The 20,585-nt window shown below is 43.4% G+C and overlaps 1 protein-coding gene across 2 annotated transcripts in view; it reads left to right on the forward strand.

The window, feature by feature from the left end:
- The first annotated feature begins 10,464 nt into the window (after window positions 1–10,464).
- The window catches only part of LOC149439379 (rho GTPase-activating protein 4-like), a 241,110-nt gene continuing 230,989 nt past the window's right edge, over window positions 10,465–20,585 (forward strand). For both annotated transcript variants that reach the window (XM_089659101.1, XM_089659102.1), the window contains exon 1: window positions 10,465–10,605. In XM_089659101.1, coding sequence (XP_089515227.1) covers window positions 10,545–10,605 — 61 coding nt within the window. In that variant the 5' untranslated portion in view covers window positions 10,465–10,544. The remainder of the gene's footprint in view (window positions 10,606–20,585) is intronic.

The raw sequence follows: 20,585 nt of genomic DNA on the forward strand, positions 1-20,585 counted from the left end.
CAATTTTGAAGAATATGAGATGGTCAGGTCTCACAGATGTGTACAAAATCTGTCTGTCTGTGGCTGAATTTATGTGCCATACAGATAATGTATGGAAGATCTTTAAACTGGCAGTATACACCAAAGGGGACCACCATCAGAAAAGTTGACTGTGGAGGCAAGATCTGATCACCCTTCCGCTGTTAGCGTCTATGGCAGTGCCATCTGCCCCAAGGCATGGTTCATATGAAATGAATAGCAAACATGGGTAAATTAGCTTTAGACACTCTGGGGCTGCTAATCAATGGGGGTATCATGGGGGGATGGGGTGGATCCGCAAAAGGGCTAAGGGATGGGTAGACGAACAAGCACATACAGACAGCTGCAGATACAGGAGAAATATTAGAAGGGAGCGTAGAAAGAATAAGAAGTGGTGATGAAACATAAGAGAGAGAAAAAGAAAAAAAAAGAAAGAGAGGATAAAAGGGGCACGTTGGGGAAAGAGCAAAAGCAGGAAAAAGGGTGGGAGGGGGAATGAATGGAAAGCAGGAGAGGACAGGACAGGAGAGGAGAGGAGAGGAGATTGGAGGGGAGGAAAAGGATTCAGGGACAAACAGGCATCCCTTTGCTGTTCTCAGAGAAACATCCACCAGCAATGGATAACCTGACACACCTGAGCCCTGGTTGAGAATGGGAGGCAAAGCCCCTGAGCTTCAAAGCTGTGTCCACTGCTCCAGACTTAACTGGACATTTACATTACCTACCTCCATAATATACACTATATTGCCAAAAGTATTGGGACGCCTGCCTTTACACACACATAAACTTTAATGGCATCCCAGTCTTAGTCGGTAGGGTTCAATATTGAGTTGGCCCACCCTTTGCAGCTATAACTGCTTCAAATATCCTGGGAAGGCTGTCCACAAGGTTGAGGAGTGTGTCTATGGGAATGTTTGTGCTTCTGGAAGAATGGTCATTTGTGAGGTCAGGCACTGATGTCGGACGAGAAGGCCTGGCTCACAGTCTGCTCTAAATGAACCCAAAGGAGTTCTATTAGGTTCAGGTCAGGACTCTGATTGTGCAGGCCAGTCAGGTTCCTCCACCCCAAACTCAATCATGTCTTTATGGACCTTGCTTTGTGCACTGGTGCACAGTCATGTTGGAACAGGAAGGGACCATCCTCAAACGGTTCCCAAAAAGTTGGGAGCATGAAATTGTCCAAAATGTCTTGGTATGCTGACGCCTTAAGAGTTCCCTTCACTGGAACTAAGGGGCCAAGCCCAACCCCTAAAAAACAACCCCATAACTCCACCAAACTTTACACTTGGCACAGTGCAGTCAGGTAAGTATCGTTCTCCTAGCAACCACCAAACCCAGACACGTCTATCGGATTGCCAGAGAAGTGTGATTCCAGAGAACATGTCTCCACTGTTCTAGAGTCCACCAAGTGTAATACCAAGGGTCTCCAAACTTTGCAAACAAAGGGCCAGTTTACTGTCCTTCAGGCTTTGGGGGGGCTGGACTTTGGCAGCAGAAAATGCCCCAATATCAGGGAGAGCAAACAATGCCCTATCATTGGTTTTAGTGGGAGGACTAATGCCTGATTTTTGGTATCAGTGGGGGAAATATCATCCCATCATAGGTGTCACTGGAAGAAATGGTGCAGCATCATTTGTGTCTGTGGAAGGGATAGTGCCACAAGGGCCAGATAAAGGTAGGCAAAGGTCCACATCCAGCCCCCGGGCCGCAGTTTGGAGACCACTGCTTTACATCACTGCATCCGATATTTTGCATTGCACTTGGTGATGTAAGGCTTGGATGCAGCTGCTCAGCCATGGAAACTCATTCCATGAAGCTCTGTATACACTGTTGTGCTAATCTGAAGGCCACATGATGTTTGGAGAGCTTTAGCTATTGACTCTGCAGACACTTGGTGACTTCTACACACTATGTACTTCAGCATGTGCTGATCCCGCCCTGTCATTTTATGTGGCCTACCACTTAGTGGTATTACAACAAAGTGGAAGTAAGCGGGACAACAGCAACTCAGCCACTAACAGTTGACCGTGGAATATTTAGTAGCAAGGAAATTTCATGGATGGAGTTATTGCACCTATCATGGTACCACGCTTGAATTCACTAAGCTCATGAGAGCGACACATTCTTTCACAAATGTTTGTAGAAGTAGTCTTCATGCCTAGGTGCTTGATCACATGGAGGTGGCCAAGTTGTGTCCCTATACTTTTGCAAATATAGTGTATTTCTAAATGGTTTGCCATGCCTAGGAACTTACAGGCCTGTCTTTATTTTAGACAAAAAGTAGCTAAGTGTTCAGCATATGTAGATGTCAAATACAAGGGGTCTACTAGATAGATGTCATAATTTCTTTTCTGGCATCATCAAAACACTTGCATATTGTGCACATGTGCAGGGTTTTCTTTCCTACATGTCCATGAAGAAAATCAGTGGACACTACATGACAGACTTTCTCAAATTTTTTACCCCAGAGAAACCCCTAAAATAATTTTAGTAAGGTCTCAGAGACCCTTACTGAAAGTGAGGGGTTCCATGGGGAAAATTGAGATCAGTAGGAACAATGCCACCCTTACAGTGGTAATCAGAATGCCACCCTTGCAGACAGTTAGGAAGATATTTAGGTCAAGTTTTGCAAGGTGGCAGTAGACCCAGAACTTAGCAAGCACCATCAAATTGGAGGTCAGTTGGCCACAGCTCAAGGAACCCCTAGCAACCTCTGGAGGAACCCTAAGGTTCCATAGAACTCTGCATGAGAAAGACTACTGTAGAATATGGCATCGTCAGCAGAGTGTGAGATTGCTACAGAAAGCTGCAATTTTTTTTTTACTTTTTTTAAGTGTAGTTGGAACTGTGGGCTAATTGACATGTTAATTTGCAGAATCAGATTTAGAGCAGTTTAGATTTATGGGCACCTCATGACTGCAGTTTCCTTTTAACACTAAAACTTCCCCTGCAGCTAGCATTTCATTCTACTCATTACCCTCCCCATTTTCTCAAAGTGGATCTGAACTCAAGTAGTGAATTTTTGCTGTATTGAACAGTGCATGGAAAGATCTACCTTTTGTCTACAATCTAATATCTATACTGTATATCTGCAGTGTGAGATCTAAGGCAATGTTGATTCTGTTTTCTAGTCTCAAGAGATTTAGAGTGAGATTTGGTGATATCACTACTGTGGTGCTCACTGTTCTCCTTGCTGGAGTCTCCGATATGAGGAAGCAAAACCCTGCCTCTACCAAGATGGCTGCCTCCACACAGTGCAGAACAAGACTTTGTAAGTCAGTAACTGGGAAAGATTAGCTGCAGGCAGACCACAGATAATACTGGTAACTAATCATTTCTAGTCCTTAAAGTAGAACTCCGTGCAAAAACTCCTTTACATGTCCTTGTTGCTGATTTCCTATCTTCACGGAATATATCATACATCTTCTGGTTCACTAGTTGTTGCTCTGAAATATTATTATTACACAGGATTCATATAGCACCAAAAGCTTACTCAGTGTTTTACAATATATAGGGGGACAGTACAATTACAATACCTTTCAATACAGAAGGAATAGGATGGCCCTGCTCATGGAGCTTACAATCTAAAGCAGTGGTTCTCAACCTGTGGGTCGCGACCCCTTTGGGGGTCGAACGACCTTTTCACAGGGGTCGCCTAAGACCATCGGAAAACATATATTTCCAATGTGTAAAGAGCAGCTACTGTGTAGAAAGCAGCTTCTGTGTTGAAAGCAGCTACTCTGTTAAAAGCAGCTACTATGTTGAAAGAAGCAGTATTAGAGGTAAAAACGACACTTCATGAATTATAATTACTGAGTAAATAATTTTATGGTTGGGGGTCACCACAACATAAAGAACGGTGTTAAAGGGTCACGGCATTAGGAAGGTTGAGAACCACTGATCTAAAGGAAGGGGAGGTGATAAGGAAGGGGAGGTGATAAAAAATGTGATAGAAAACCAAAGAGAATTAACGGTTTGATCTGAAAATGAAAAGGCTATAAATTATCCCCTGCAGCTGTTTGTAAGAACAGTGTCTGCTGTGCCTCCTATTCCCCCAGCCACTGGTCTTGGTACATTTCTTCTGTAGTTCTTTCTCCAGGAAGCAGTGATGTAATACAGCCCCAATTGCACACATGTGGTAGGTGGACTGGGACTTAAACACATTCAACATATAAAGGGCTAGTGTACCTGCCCCCATTCACTACAATTCTCTGTGGTTGATGGGAACTGTAGTTTCCTTTTACTGCAGGGAGAAAGGAGAGGATATGATGTAATCCCTGCTGTTGCACTGCCTTCTTGGCAGAGCAGATGCTGTTATCTCTTGAATTACAGAGGTAAAGTCGTGAAAATTCAATTGAACTTTTCACCTAAATGTAAGTATTTTCAACATTTTATTAACTGTTTTGTGCAGGGTGGTGTACTAATGGGTGATTTTTTTTTTGCCTATCCCAGAGTTCTTCTTTAATTCTTAATTTTTTTTTGTTTTTGGGAATAGCATCCAGATTTCAAGCTTGACTGGAGTCAATACTAAATAAGTAGATGGAATAGATATATGAGAGCTGTCAAAAGATTTGTTTTCCGTTTATTAATTCCTGAGATTTACACAGCTCTACCACACAGCACATCCCTGCCTGGCAGTGAAGGAAACCTGATCTTTCTCTGCTGTAGCTTCATTTTCACTTACAGGCAGTGCTGGATTGTCAAACAGGTAGAGTAGGCACTGGCTTATGGGCCCCATGCCGTTGGAGGGCCCCACAACAACGGATCAAAATAATACTGACTTAATCTTGACACAAAATTACAATGAAACTTTTTTATATTGGGGAAAGTGAATATTTAAAGTATTGTTTATTTATGAAAATTCACAATTTCTTACTTTTTATTTAATAATTATATTTTAATGACATAATATGCTTATTTGTTTATTATTTTTATTAATAATAATATTAACTAATAAGGTTTGTTTTGTGTATTAAAATTGGTGTATTAAAATTTCAAAAAAAGTCCATCTAGCTCATCCAAAAACCGTGTGAATGGACAGTGTAAAGAGAAAGCCCACTGATGAGCTCATCTTTTTGTCACTCTGTTCTCTCCTCCTATCAGCATGCTCTTTGCAGTGCAATATGCCTGACTGACTTCTTGTACTGGATTTAAAAAAATAAATCAATGTAAGTCAGAGTTGTATTCATTCGTGTCTTTTATATCTGCCTGGAGTTCTGCTTTATAGGGGACGTTAAAGTGACTCTAAACTCATAAGTATGTATTCTTAACTAAAAAAAAAAGTATTATCTGTTGCTCTCCATGTTCTTCTCCTCTTCTCGGGGTCTGTTGTCTTCTTGCTTCACCCATTTGGCAAGCAGTGATGATGTAACTTCCACATATGTACAATGGATGGAAAAAAACTTGGAATGAACAGTCGCATGCCTATGAAGATAAACGTCAACCCAACAAAAGTCAATTAAATTGCGATTCAATCAAAACAATTAAATCAGACACAAATTGAACAGCGTGTGCACTATAGTGTACAGTCCTGGCATCTAAAATGGAGTCGGGTGCTGAGATAATATAATTCCAGGGTACATGTAAGCAAATGCTTACTCCAGGTCGGTCCACACCACTCACGCCCTACTAGAAAACAAGTGTTGATCCAGCTCATAACTGTTCAGCATTGAAATAAACTTGGCATGGATGATCGCACACCCATGGAGATAAAAGCCAACCCTTTATTGTTATATACAGTAGTTACAATTTTTTTTTGATATGGTTGAACTGGATGGACTTTTGTCTTTTTTCATCCAGACTAACTATATAACTCCTAAAAGTCAAGACAACATCACAGTGGCTCTAACGAAGAGACAGAACCTGTTGACATGTTTCACTCCCAAGGGCCTTAATCATAACATGTGATGTTATGACTGAGCGGCACCATTGGGTATGAAACAAGTCAACCAGTCCTTTTTCTCGTTAGTCACTGTAATGTTGTCTTGACTTTTAGGGTTGTCTTTTATCTTCATCTGTGTCCTTGCCAAGTTTATTTCCATGCTGAGCTGGATCAACTCCTGTTTTCTAGCAGGGCATGAGTGGTGTGGACCAGGGGCGGACTGACAACTCATGGGGCCCCCGGCCAATAGGGGTTCATGGGGCCACTGTGTCCTTGCCCAATTTTAAAAAAACCTATGAAAAAGGTACCAGGGGAATCTCATGGGGCCCCCTACTGACCCCGGGCCCTTGGGCAATGCCCGAGTTTCTAAATGGTCAGTCCGCCCCTGGTGTGGACCGACCTGGAGTAAGCGTTTGCTTACATGTGCCCTGGAATTACATAATTACATAATTATTACATAATCTTACCACCCGACTCCATTTCAGATGCCACTATAGTGCACACGCTGTTCAATTTGTGTCTCGTTCAATCGTTATGATTGAGTCGCATGTTGATTGTACTATAAAATGGAAGCCATGTATGGCGCATCAAATGATCTTTTCAATCTTCCAACTGGATTTTTCTCCAACTGATTGGTTATGTGATCTTATACACCGATCAGCCAAAGCTTTATGACCACTGACAGGTTGACCTCTTCACACCGGCGCCTCCTGGCCCTTTAAGGGGTTTCAGATGCTGGGAGGTGGGGCGGAGTTTTAGAGTCATGTGACCCCTGTAATTTGCTGTCACGGTGGTCACATGATCGAAAAAGGTCCAAATCGCAACGGGAGATTGGGACCCTTACATGATACATTGACATATGTGCTGGGAGCGCACAGGGCGCGCACTCTCAGCACATATGTGTTTTCAAATGGTGCGCTTGGCATAAAGGCCCGGCCGCATATTTGTGTACGTTCTGCATCAAAGAGTTAAGTGAATAACACTGAGTATCTCATTACAATGGCATCTGATATATTAGTTAGCAAGTTTTATGTTGACAGCAGAAAAAATGGACATCACAGTTTGTTGTGTATGGGACTGCTGAGGCACAGATCTATCAGGATGCCCATGCTGACCCGTATCTGCAGACAAAAAGCACCTATAATGGCCATCAGAATTAGATTATGGATTGATGGAAGAAGGTGGCCTGGTCTGATGAATTCAAGAATGGTTCAAAGAACACAGCAAGTTCGAGGTGTTGACTTGGGCTCCAAATTCTCTAGATCTCAATCCAATTGAGCATCTGAGGGATATGCTGGAAAAAACAAATCCGATCCATGAAGGCTTGCAATTTACAGGACTTAAAGTGTTACTAAACCCAGGACCCTGCATTCTCTCTATCCAGTCTCCCACAGTACACAGAACATGGAAATGCAGTTATTTTAATAAATATAAACTGCTAAATACCTTTTCTCCTCAGCAGCATAGAGCAGTCTTGTGACTTCAGTCCAGTGACTACCAGCTGAGCACTGGTTAAAGCTTGTAGGAGGAGTTTTCATTCTCCCCTATGAGGCTGCAGGACCCCTGACCTCTGTCTGACCAGTGCTGATTGGCCCTGTGATGATCACATGCACTCTCCCAAGGAAAAATAAACCTCTCTAGCAATACACACCAAGCTGAGCATGTGCAAATGTCTATGGTTCAGTCTGTCTTATCAAGAGATAAGAGGTGGCCACTTGAAAAAAGGGAGGAACAAAGAAAACAGGATCAAATACACAAAATACACAATGCAGAGGAGTAACCCCTTCCACAGTGAGTAGAACAAGCATGCTTCACTGCATATACAGACTGATTTTACTGTTGTGGATTTAGTAACACTTTAAAGCACCGACTGATGGCTTGGTGCCAAATTCCACAGCATAACTTTAGGGGTCTAGTGGCATTCATGCCCCAAGGTGTCAGGGCTGTTTTGGTGGAAAATATTTTTACTCAATAAATACTCAATATTTTTGTGTCATAATGTTATGGCTGATCAGTATATAGCCTGTACATCAAAAACCACATCAACCAACCACTGCACTACCTGCCTGGAGTTTGCATGTTCACCCTGTGCTTGCGTGGGTTTCCTCCGGGTACTCCGGTTTCCTCCCACATTCCAAAGACATGCTGGTAGGTTAACTGGCTGCTGTCTACATTGGCCCTAATATGTGTATGTATGAATGTAAGTTAGGGACCTTAGATTGTACACCCCTTGAGGGCAGTGACTGATGTGAATGTACAATATATATATATATATATATATATATACAGTATATGTATGTAAATTGATGGCGCTATAAAAGTACCTGTAATAAATAATTAAAAAAAATTTCAGCTTGCATACAGTCATACCAAAGGTCAGACTGTCAAGAAGCAAAAAAACTGATCCTTGAAGAGCTGGTCAGAATAATCCATTGTTCTGATAGGTTAAGAATCCTAGGAAAGGCTTTCATGCCATGGCACCCAGGCTGGTATTTGCTGGAGAATCCTGCAGATCCATTGTCCTTCCCATTGTGCCAGAAGAAGGATGAGCCTGTCAGAGGAGGGGACTACAGAACCCACAATGCCCCCATCTCCCAGCCAGGGTGCCATCCACTCCATCTATGATCAGCCCACCATTGCCCAGTCTGATTGGTCCAGCAGATGGGGAAGAGTGATGAAGACAATCACATTGACAGTATGAGATGCTGCCGACCCAGGGGGTGGAGGGGAGAGGCACACACACCTCACAACCAGCAGGGAAGGGCAGATCTGACACTGCAGGGCATGCAGCTTGTACACCGCTATCACAATGTTGGCGCTTCATTAATAAATAATACACATGAATGAGAAGGGAGGAGACATTGCAATACAAAGAGGAGGGGGGTAGGGGAGGACTGGAGATCAGAAGGAGATGAGACATGCACAGGGGCAGGTATAGCTTACTGACACGTATATAATTAGTCGGATGCCTCCCGACACTTGAGAGAGAGACAGCTGGACACACACAGATCTAGAGACAGACATCTATCTGTGATCATCGCACAGAGACAGCTGGAGGGGAGGAGGGGGCGGGGCCTGGGTGCTGCTCGCCTCTGTGCACCGCACTCAGTGCAGCTGGAAGGAGTGTGGTCACCACTGCCTGCACCGAGCCCAGGGCACTGCACCCGACACACCACCCACAACTGCTACAGCTGATCCCCGACCGACAGATCTGCACCCCTGCCAGGAGATCTGCACTCCCTACCGAGAGATCTGTACCCATACCAGGAGATCTGCACCCCTACAGAGAGATCTGCACCCATACCAGGAGATCTGCACCCATACGAGGAGACCTGCACCCCTACAGAGAGATCTGTACCCATACGAGGAGATCTGCACTCCTACAGAGAGATCTGCACCCCTACAGACAGATCTGCACCCCTGTAAGGAGATCTGCTCCCCTACCAGGAGATCTGTTCCCCTACAGAGAAATCTGCACCCATACCAGGAGATCTGCACCCCTACAGAGGGGTCTGCTCCCCTACAGAGGGATCTGCACCGCTACCAGGAGATCTGCTCCCGTTCATAGAGCTCTGCACCCCTACAGAAGGATCTGCTCACCTACAGACAGATCTGTACCTCTACCAAGATATCTTCTCCCCTACCGACAGCCCTGCACCCTTACATCCAAATCTACTCCCCTGCCAACAACCAGAGACAGATCTGCTCACCTACTGACTGATTTGCACCCTTACCGACAGCCCTACATCCCTACAGAGAGATCAGCACCCCTACCAACACCCTTCTATCCCTACCGACAGCCCTACGCCCTTCCTGAGAGGTTTGCTCCCCTACCTACAGGTCTCCACCCATACCTACAGCCTCGCACCCCTATCAAGAGACCTGCCCCCATACTGATAGATCTGCTCCTCTATCTGCAGGTCTGCACCCCCAACACACAGATCTGCACTCCTACCAATAGCCCTGTATCTCCCCCCCCCCCAAGATCTGCACCCCTAGTGACAGAACTGCACCCCTATCAAGAGTCCTAATCCCATTCTGACAGCTCTGGACAACTAGTCACAGGTCTTCACCTATATAGTGACTGCTCCCCAATCAACAGCCCTATTCACCCCACTGACAGATCTGTACCCCCACTAATAGCCCTGCAACCCCCCACAGCTCTGCACCCCCACTGACAGATCTGCACCCCTAGTGATTACTCCCTCATATCGACAGTCCTCAACCCCCCCCCCCCCCCACAGCTCTGCACCCCTACTTACAGCACTACTGCACCCTGACAGCTCCGCACCCCTACTTATAGCCCGGCACCCCTAGTGATTGCTCCCCTATTTACAGCCCTGAACCCCTACTAACAGTCCTGCACCCCTACTGACAGCTCCGCACCCTTCCTGACAGCTCCGCACCCCCAGGGCACTTACTGCATGCAGCACCGCCTCTACCTGGAGCCCCACCATGTCCTCCCAGCAGCAGCAGCACTAACCTCCTCCAAGGACCCCTCCAAGCCTGCACTGTCCTAGGCACCTGAGGACCCCAGCAGCATAGCCAGAGGAGTCTTGGTGTGAATGGGACCTTGCTAGCCTGCATCCATTGCTATTCTCAGCTGCTGCTTACTATGAGTTGGCAGTGAGAGCAGATCAGAAGGATGGCATCACACGGGAAACCGAGGAGAGAGAGGACTGCAGACTATGAGAGTCAGATTAAAGGTACATGGGGGGGGGGGGGGGGTCTGGGAAAGGTTGCCTATCCTCTATACAGGGCAGAGGAGGTGTTGTGCATTGTGATGTGTGATCCTCAGTACTGCATAGTGACAGAGTCAGTCCATATCAATCACAGGACTGGAATGCATTGTGCTGCTAGGGCTGTCCTGACACTGCAGGGCTCTGTGCATAGTCCTCTGCCTGCACTGTCATTTGCTGCATCTCCATGGCAGACTTCACATCACTGGGCTCTACTGATTCATCCAAACAGTCCAATGGCAGGAAGACATGTAGGAGGGTTTCATTTATATCATGCATCTCTTTATAATACCTTTCAGCTTTTACACACCACACTGTCCTTGAGTGTAGTATTTACCAGCAATGGATTGGTTGCTTAGTTATCAATGCAGAAAGCCAGTATATTGCACCCTTATGGTTCCATACAAAGTGCAGAAAGCCAGTATATTGCACCCTGATGGCTCCATACAAAATACAATCTCCAGATTACTATTTTTGCTTACATACATATATATTACTGACTACTTGTGCATTGTAACACATAAATCAAGTAGGGTGCAATATATTGTATTTCGTGGTACTAATAACTTAATTGCTATATGTGTTACAATGCACAAGAAGTCAGTAATATACTGTATGTAAGCAAAAATAGTAAGATTGTATTTTGTATGGAGCCATTAGGGTGCAATATACTGGCTTTCTGCACTAATAACTCAGCTGCTATATGTGATACAATGCACAAGTAGTGAGTAATACACTGTATGTAATAATAGGTAACTGCTTTATAAGGACAAGCTCCAAATTACTATTATTACATACAGTATATTACTGACTACTTGTGCATTTTAGCACATATAGCAATTAAGTTATTAGTACCAAGAAATACAATACATTGCACCCTAATAGCTAATTAGTACCAAGAAATACAATACATTGCACCCTAATAGCTAATTAGGTAACTGCATTATGAGGACAAGCTCCAAATTACTATGATTACATACAGTATATTACTCCCTATATGTGCGTTGTATCATATATCATATCACACCTTAGTTATTAGTGCAGGAAGCCAGTATATTGCAGTAATGGCTAAACAGTGGCTCCATATAAATAAAATCTCCAAATTACCAGTTTTACATACAGTATATTACTTAGTACTTGTGCATTGTATCACATATAGCAGTTAAGTTATTAGCAAAGAAAAGCCAATATAAAGCACCCTAATGGCTAAATAGTACCTGATATATAAATACAGTTTCCAAATTATTACTCTGGGGTACATACGGTACAATACTCATAATCCAGTTATTAGTACAGAAAATCCAGTATATTGTACTGTTAGGGCTCGTGCATATGGGTGTAATACAATACTGAAACCTATGCAGGATCTTGTTGCTAAAAAGATCCTGCGTACAAAAAAAGCACATGTAAGTCTAGGTTCACACCTTGTGGGACTGCATGTAAAATCGTGTATTTGCCTGACATGCACAAAAATGCATTGACCTTTATAAGACACACGGCAGTACCAATAATTGTTAATGGCACCCCGTGCATCTGCTAATGTGCGCATTTTCATGCATGCTAAACTATTTGGTGCAGCATGTTTTTGTAAAAGGGCCAGGGACTTCTTTTTCTGTGTTTCTTCAACATAGGGCAGCCCACTGAAATGAATAGGCTGCCCTACATGCGACATGCGGGAACGCACGGAAAATACGCAGAAACGTGCATGCACTCAGTTGCACCTGTATGGCGTGAACCTAGCCTATTGGTCCATAAAGCGCATCTGTTTACAGGTGAATGTCCATCAAACTTTTGCAAAATTCATTTTTCTTTCCTCTAGCTCGGTTTGCAATCCTGACACGTATGCATGTGCATGTGTTTACATACATAATCGCATAAATTATGCAGAAATACTGACCATGGATACTGAATATTCTATTTTGATTTTTCGTAGCTGAAGGCAGTGCAAGATTGCTGAGCACAACTGTGGACATGGGCTCATAATATACAATACTGCTGTTGAGATCTATAAAAAAACTGTGCGCTGTACAGATCGAAAAACGCATGTACATGAACTCCAATAGCTAGAAATGCTTTGTGCATTATACATGGAATCTCCAAATTATTATTTCTGAGTGCATACAGAACAATAATTGCTACCTTTGCATTGCACTACATACTGTATAGCAAGTAAAGCGGGGAAAAAAGTCAAAGTACCGCTGGTTTGCTCCCTCCCCAACAGCCTGCAATTGAGTTTATTTTAAGGGGGGGGGCACTGATTTTTATTACTATTCCCACTTCAGCAATCCTTGCCTAGGTGAGGATGAGGCTGCTTGTCCCATCCCCCCTCTTTCAGACTCCTGGGGCAGGTCACATACAACATGTCCAAGGAGGTGATGGGATCATTGATAGAGCGTCCCATGACCTTGAGCATGCACTATGGGGAGTCAGTGTGGTCCCATAGGAAGTCACAGTCAGCTCTTTTATCCAAGATGGTGGCGCTCAGGACCTGCAGCGGTGAGAAGAACCAGCCGCAGGAAGACACCATTGGACCCCAGGCCCTGAAAAAAAAGTCAGCAGCTACAATATTTTTAGCTGCTAACTTTAAAAAAAATTCTTTAGATTATTAGTACAGAAAAGCCAGTGTATTGTACCCTAAGGCCTCTTCCACACTTAGCCTTTGTGCGTCATATCACAGCATTTTGCTGCGGCCAGGAGACACAGGTCCAGCCTTGCTGCCTAGCGAAGCCTGACTATATAGGTCCCTAACAGTGTCCAGCCACATATAGCCACAGCATAAGTGCCAGGATTGGACACACAAGGGCTAAACACCCAGTGTGCATGAAGCCTAAAGCCCCAACCTCACTTGGCAATTAGGAACCGCAGATGGAATCGCTGCAATTCTGCCCACATTTCCAAATCGTGCAGCAGTCACTGCAAAATGCACAATGTGTGGTTGGGTGCCCTTCATTCTAAATGCCACCCTAAACACTGTGCGATTTGCCATGATTGTTGAGCGACAGACTTGTGCTGCGTATTTGTTAAAAATCATGTGAAGCGTGTCACCCAAATAAGAACAGGAGATTCTTTAGGCGACAAACCCGCATAGGACAGCTTATTAAAGTGAATGGGCTGCCCTAAGTTTAATAGGCAGAATCACGTGAAAATCATCCACATAAAATTGCGAGCAGGGACATGAAGCCCTGATGCGCAAAGTGTGAATGGGGCCTAATAGCTAAATAGCCTTTAGGTCAACAACAGCACACTTATGTATCATTTCTCTATGATATCAAGTATACCATGCATAGTAATACAATGTTGCAGCCATACAATATAATACAATACCTACTGTATATAAATACATTGTGATACAATGTACCAGCCATCCTCCTTACTATAAGCAGGTTATGGTTTGGCTGATTCACTGATACTGAATCAAATACTTACTGATTTCCTCCTGGAGCAAGAAAATGTATGCGTGCAGACATTACACAAACCCTTTTTGTTTGTATTTGTATTTTTTTCTAGCTAGTACAAATATTAATACAATCAGTATAACTCTTAAACCACTTCCAGTCCGGACACTTTTACCCCCTTCCTGTCCAGGCCAATTTTCATCTTTCAGTGCTATCACAATTTGAATGACAATTGTGGGGTCATGCAACACTGTACCCATATGAATTTTTAGCATTTTTTTGAGACAGATAAAACTTTATTTTGATGGTATTTATTCACCACTGGGATTTTTATTTTTTTGTTATGTAAATGAAAAAGTCCAAAAATTTTGAAAAAAAGTGTTTTTCTTATAAAATTTTGCAAATAAATAATATTTCATCATAAATCTTGGCCAAAATGTATTCCGTTATCTTTTTAGTAAAAAAAAATTACCCAAATTAGTATATAACCAAAAATTATAATTTTTAAACATTTTTTTTTACATTTTTATTTTATTTTTTTAGATTATTATGGTTTTTTTTTTTTTTTAACATACTGTCACCCTAGCAGTACAGTGTCAACATGGTGTACTACTTGTGGGAGGTGATGAAGATTTTTTTTTTACACTGATTGCTTTTACAGCCATAAAGGCTGTAAAAGCAATAATTTCTCCTTCTCTCTGGATGCATACTTGCATCCATTGAGAACTACTGTGTGAGCTGTGATTGGTCACAGCTTGTCACATAGTACAAGGCTGTTGTGAATAGCCTTGTACCATGTGACCTCTGTGATCATTCACAGATTTCACACATAGTAAGCAATGATGTCAGAAGTGACATCTTGCTTACTACTCTGCATGTGATCACTGATTGGCCAATCAGTGATCACATGATCGGGACCTCGCACAGAGGTCCCGTCCGATTATCGGTGTTCCATTGTGTCCGGAGGACACAGCGGGCACCTGATTGCGGTGCTGCACGCTCCCAGGGAGTGTGTACAAGCAAGGGGCGGGGAGGCCGTTTATAAATGGCCACCCGACCCCGCACTGCCACCGTCCGGCTGTTTATATACAACGGCCGGACGGGAGGTGGTTAAAGCAGTATTAAACCCAAAACCAAACATTTCTTATACTGCAGTTTACCACTTCTTAGAAAACGAATGTAGCCATCACATCTGTTTTAGACTTTCTTTCTTCTAGTTCCACTTGGTGATCCAGCCAGCAAGTCTGTTGTTGTTCAAAAGAACAAGCTCTCCAGCAGAATGTATCAGCTTACAAACATTTACCACTAACAGGGGTGCCTTAAATGATCAGATTTTATTTATTCATGTAAAACCTTTCTAATCAGTTACAGCACACTGTTTTTTTCCTTTTGGGATAAAGTGTTAGCTGGAGTTTTGCTTCAATTTGTTTTTCTAAATCTGCTAATACATTTAACACTATACCCCCGTCCCCCAAGACCGACAGTGCTGCTGTCTGCTGTGCCTCCTGCTCATTCATCCAGAGTAGTGTCTCACTGATATAAGAGGAGTGTTACTGACCAGATCACCAGGTGAAACAGAGGGGAAAAAAAGCCAAAGAAAAGAAAACTAATGCAACCACCACATCCAATGTTTGGTATGCTGAAATATAACAGGTACATAAAACAAGTCATTTGCCCATCGGATTTTAAATGAGGCATAACACTGAACATATTCCAAATAGATTGTACATAAAATATCAATTTATAGAAAACATTGCCAAATTAGTAAAAAGGAGTGCATTTCATTAAATGTTTTCTGTTGTATAGACCACTCATTATCAACCCTTTTATCTCAGTGGAAACCTTGAAATAAGTTTCAGGTTGTGGGGACCTCTGCTAAAACATTTGGGGTCAGTGGGAAAAATGCCCCTTACGTCAATGCCCAGTGGGAAGCATGCCCCCCTTATGGACAGCTAAAAAGATGTTTAGACTCAAGATTGGTGTCATGTAACTGGCTCTACCAAGCGGTGTTGGCCCCAGAACTATCAAATAGGAGGTCAGTCAGCTACAGCTCAGGGAGCCTCCAGCAAACTCTGGAGGAAGCTTAAAGTGGTTATAAAGTTAAGCTAAAAAACAAAAAATGTCATACTTACCTGTTCTGTGCAATGGTTTTGCACAAAACAGTCCTAATCCTCCTCTTCTTGGGTCCGCCACCGGCACTTCTGGCCCCTCCCCTCTGCAGAGTGCCTCCAGAGCAAGCTGTGCATGCTCGCTCTGTGTCTATGGAACACACAGAGCATGGCTCAGCCCTGCCCCTCGCTCCCTTCTCACTGGCTGTGATTGACAGTAGAAGGAGCCGATTGCTCCTGCTGCTGTATCTCAGCCAATGAGGAGAGAGAAACCCAGGGGAGCCTCGGCTCTTGTTGGCATCCGCTGGCCGAGATCGGCTCAGGCAAGTATTGGGAAGGGGAAGGGGGGTGTTTGCGAGGGGAGCTGCATACAGAGGATTTTTAGCTTCATGCATAGAATGCATGAAAGTAAAAAGTCTTCAGCCTTTACACCCACTTTAAAGTGTTTCTAAAGGTAAATTTGTTTTTCATTAAAACAACAAACGTCTTAATTACCTGCTCTGTGCAAAGCCCAGATCCTCCTCTTATTGGGTCCCCTAACTTCCCTCCTTGCTTCTCCTCTTCATCTAGTGCCCCCTATAGGAAGCCACTTCCTATGAGGGCACTTGTAGCTGCTTGTTCCCAAGCCCCAATGCCTGCATCTCCCTCTTTACTGAGTTTGACAGCAGCAGGAGCCAATGGCTCCCACTGCTATGGATCTGTCCTGTGAGGAGGGACAGAGACTAGAGAACCAATGCATGTTATAATTACTTGCTCTGTGCACTGGTTTTTCACTGTGCAGCCCAGATCCTCCTCTTGTCAGGTCCTCTAACGGCACTCCTTGCTTCTCCTTTTCATCTAGTGCCATCATAGAAAGCCACTTCTTATGGGGCACTCGTGCCTGCTCGTTCCCGAGCCCCATGCCTGCGTCCTGCGTCTCCCTCTTTACAGAGTTTGACAGCAGCAGGAACCAATTGTTCCCGCTGCTATGGATCTGTCCTGTGAGGAGGGACAGAGACTAGAGAACCACTGCATGTCATAATTACCTGCTCTGTGTAATGGTTTTGCACAGAGCAGCCCAGATCCTCCTCATGTCGGATCTCCTACAGGCACTGCTTGCTTCTCCTCTTCATTCAATGCCCCCTTAGAAAGCCGCCTCTTATGGGGGCACTCGTGCGTGCTCACTGACCCTCAATGCCTGCGTCCTGCTTCTCCATCTTTACAGAGTTTGACAGCAGCAGGAACCAATTGTTCCCACTGCTATGGATCTGCCCTGTGAGGAGGGACAGAGCCTAGAGAACCACTGTAGTCATGCACATCGCTGGATCGCGATGGGGCTCAGGTAATTATAATGGGGGGCTTTGGGGAGGAGCTGGATACAGAAGTTTTTTTACTCTCATGCATAGATTGCTTGAAGGTGAAAAAAACTTCAGCCTTTAGAACCACTTTACAGTTCTACAGAACCCTGGTTGAGAATGGCTGACATAAACCTTGTACCTGAATTCATTTTAAACCCAACTGGGTTCTTTTAAGGCATGTTTTGCCTCATCAGACTATTGTTTTGGCTTTATAAATAACTCTCTTCTGTCAGAAGTTATAAGCTAAAGGAAGCTCACCAGGAAGTTTGCTTGACATGAAGTCAGGTGTATATCAAAAGATATCTTCACCACAATGCTACTCTTGCATATCCTATCTATGATACGCTACCAAAGCCATGACCCACTTAACCACCACTGTTATTTTTTTCATAATACAGACCAGGTTATATATTATATTTACAGACCCTTTATAACAACCCACCAAAACTTCATTCAACTAAGTCAGCACTGAAAACCTTAAAAGGGAAGAGCTGAACTTGATTTGTAATGCATACTCATGGTTCATTTCTTGGAAACAACTAATCTGTGTCTCAGTGAGGAGCTTGCGGGGAAAGTGAAAGCTATTCATGTAGCCTGGAGAGCCAGAAATGATCATCTGACCTTGGAGAAAGGTTTACAGATAACATGGCCATTTTGTTTCTGGAGCTGCAATAAGATCAAACACATCTTGAATCCTCAAGAAGATGTTTTCATGTAGATTTTGAGAAGTCTTCTATTATGCTGTCTTGTGCATACTGCTGCTTTCTAACTTCTTTAAAAAGAATACTGCATTTCAATTTGACAAAGTACAACCTCCTTAAAAGAAACTACTTACCTGTTCTTCTGTCTAAGCCACAAAATTCCTCTGGGTTGAAGAAAGAAGCTTTCTCAGGATCGTGTGCATCCATCACTCTTTTGGGTGTGTTCGGTGCCTGGTCCCTTGTGGTCCCTTCCACAGGCCCCTGTGCTTTGTAGTGAACTGGAGGCCAGTGGAGGAAATCATGGAATGGAGCAGGGGACACTGGCATTTAACACTCCCAGAAGTGTAGAATGCAGAAGAGCTTCATTCCTCAAACCTGAGAAATTTGGCAGTGCAAGCAGCTGGACAGGTCAATATTCATTGTTTTTTTTGAAGGGAGGACTACATAGGGCTGTGTAAATGCATGGGCATTAAGGTGCATAGGTGCCACATAATAATCTTGCATTACATCATACTTGCCAACTTTCCCGGATTTGCCGGGACAGTCATGCTTTTTACTAAGCTGTCCCAGGGTGGCCTGGGCAGCCTTTCAGCACCTGCACTGTGCCTTCCTGATCCTAGTATTGTGTCCTTCTGATTCCCCCTGTACTGTGCCCTTCTGAGTCCCCAACCTCCCCCACCCACCCTCGGCTTTTTCTGTTGATCAGTCTTTCATTTGTGGCATGTTTAAAATTAATTTTATGTAAAGTACTAATAAATATATGTTTAATTCTATTAACTATTTAAACTGTAATTATTGAGAGTAGGTACATAAATTGGGGCAGGCTGGTAGTGGTCTCAATGCATTATTTTGCCTGTAGGCCCATGATGCTATTAAGACAGCCCTGGGACTGCATTTAAGTTTTTTTTTTGTTTGGGTGAGAATTGTTTTAAAGAGTCCAAATCCCACTCAGAGATCCACAATCCTTGCAGTGCTTGACTAAATATAACCTGTAGGATGTTTGTAGTCACCACAATGGATGGTGCTGTGTAGAATCATCTTCATCTTCTTTCCAGCATCTTGCTATGTACGTTCCTGCCAGGGAATGATTGATAAGGATTTATGTATGTGTTGGGTATATGAATATTTCTTTTGGTCATGGTCCTTTTTGGCATCATTGGGGAAGTTTATCCTTGGGTACTAACACTGTGTGGCCTGCAGGAAAGGGGACCCTGCAAAGCCCGAAACGTTGGCATATAGACCTATGTGACATAGTTTTGTACATAGGTGTTGGGTATGTGAACATTTCTTTTAGTTATGGTCCATTTTGGCATCATTGGGGAAGGTTATCCTTGGGTACTACCACTGTATGGCCTGGAGGAAAGCCCAAAATGTTGGTATATAGACCTATGTGACATAATTTTGTACATAGGTTTTGGGTATATGAACATTTATTTTGGTTTTGATCCTTTTTGGCATCATTGGGGAAGGTTATCCTTGGGTACTATCACTGTGTTGAGGAAAGGGGACTCTGCAATGCCAGAAATGTTGGCATATAGACCTATGTGACATTGTGTACACACTAAATGGTTCAAATGCTGGTGACTTTCTACTACGTGGGTTTGTTTTAAAAAGGGCCTGTTACCTACACACATTAAAACCTAATTTTACAGCTATGTAGCTGGTGTGCTGAATTATTTGTTGGCTTCTTTTATTTTCTAGGATCTCTAGTTGCGTGGTCTTCCTATCTCTATCTATCACTACCACTTCCTGCTACATCCCCCTAATATAAATGTAAAATTTAAATTGGAAGAGCAAGATCCCTTGTAATGGCTGTGGCAGATATATGGCATAGACCAAATTGTTGGCCCAAGCTCTTTTTGGCTATAGTTATCTTCTTCCGTATACGCAGCATGTTGATACATTGGAACACATTGATAATCTTAGATTTCTAAAGATAATTTCTCGGTCATGTATATTGAATAGCATTAAAAAGACTGCAGTTCCTCTTTGCAGAGTACTGCAGTGATGCAGGCTTACTTAAAGTCTCTAGCATGTCTCACTTCTGCCTTTCTCCTACTGTTCAGAACATTACAGATCTTTACACTGCTGTAATGCAGAACGTCATCCAATCACATTTCATGTGTTTAAAACAGTTATAACAATAAAATATCCAATCCGCAATGCTTAGTTATGCTCTGCATTATGGTGCATTGTCATTAAAACTAGCTAGCTGAACTACAATGCACATCTAGGGAGCGCTGCAACACACCTGTGTTATAGCCAGGACCATGGAGCATGGAGGGCATCCTGATCCCTCCTCAACTGGCTGTGGTTTCTAGGATACTGGCAGTCAGACCGCGAAGCGTCATTGGTTACTAGGGCGCATTTGCTATAACAAAAGAAATCTATATGTAAGACCAGCTT

The sequence above is a fragment of the Staurois parvus genome, unplaced genomic scaffold (assembly GCF_062004578.1).
Source record: "Staurois parvus isolate SC_StPar_1 unplaced genomic scaffold, SC_StPar_1.0 ptg001132l, whole genome shotgun sequence".
Taxonomy (NCBI): domain Eukaryota; kingdom Metazoa; phylum Chordata; class Amphibia; order Anura; family Ranidae; genus Staurois; species Staurois parvus.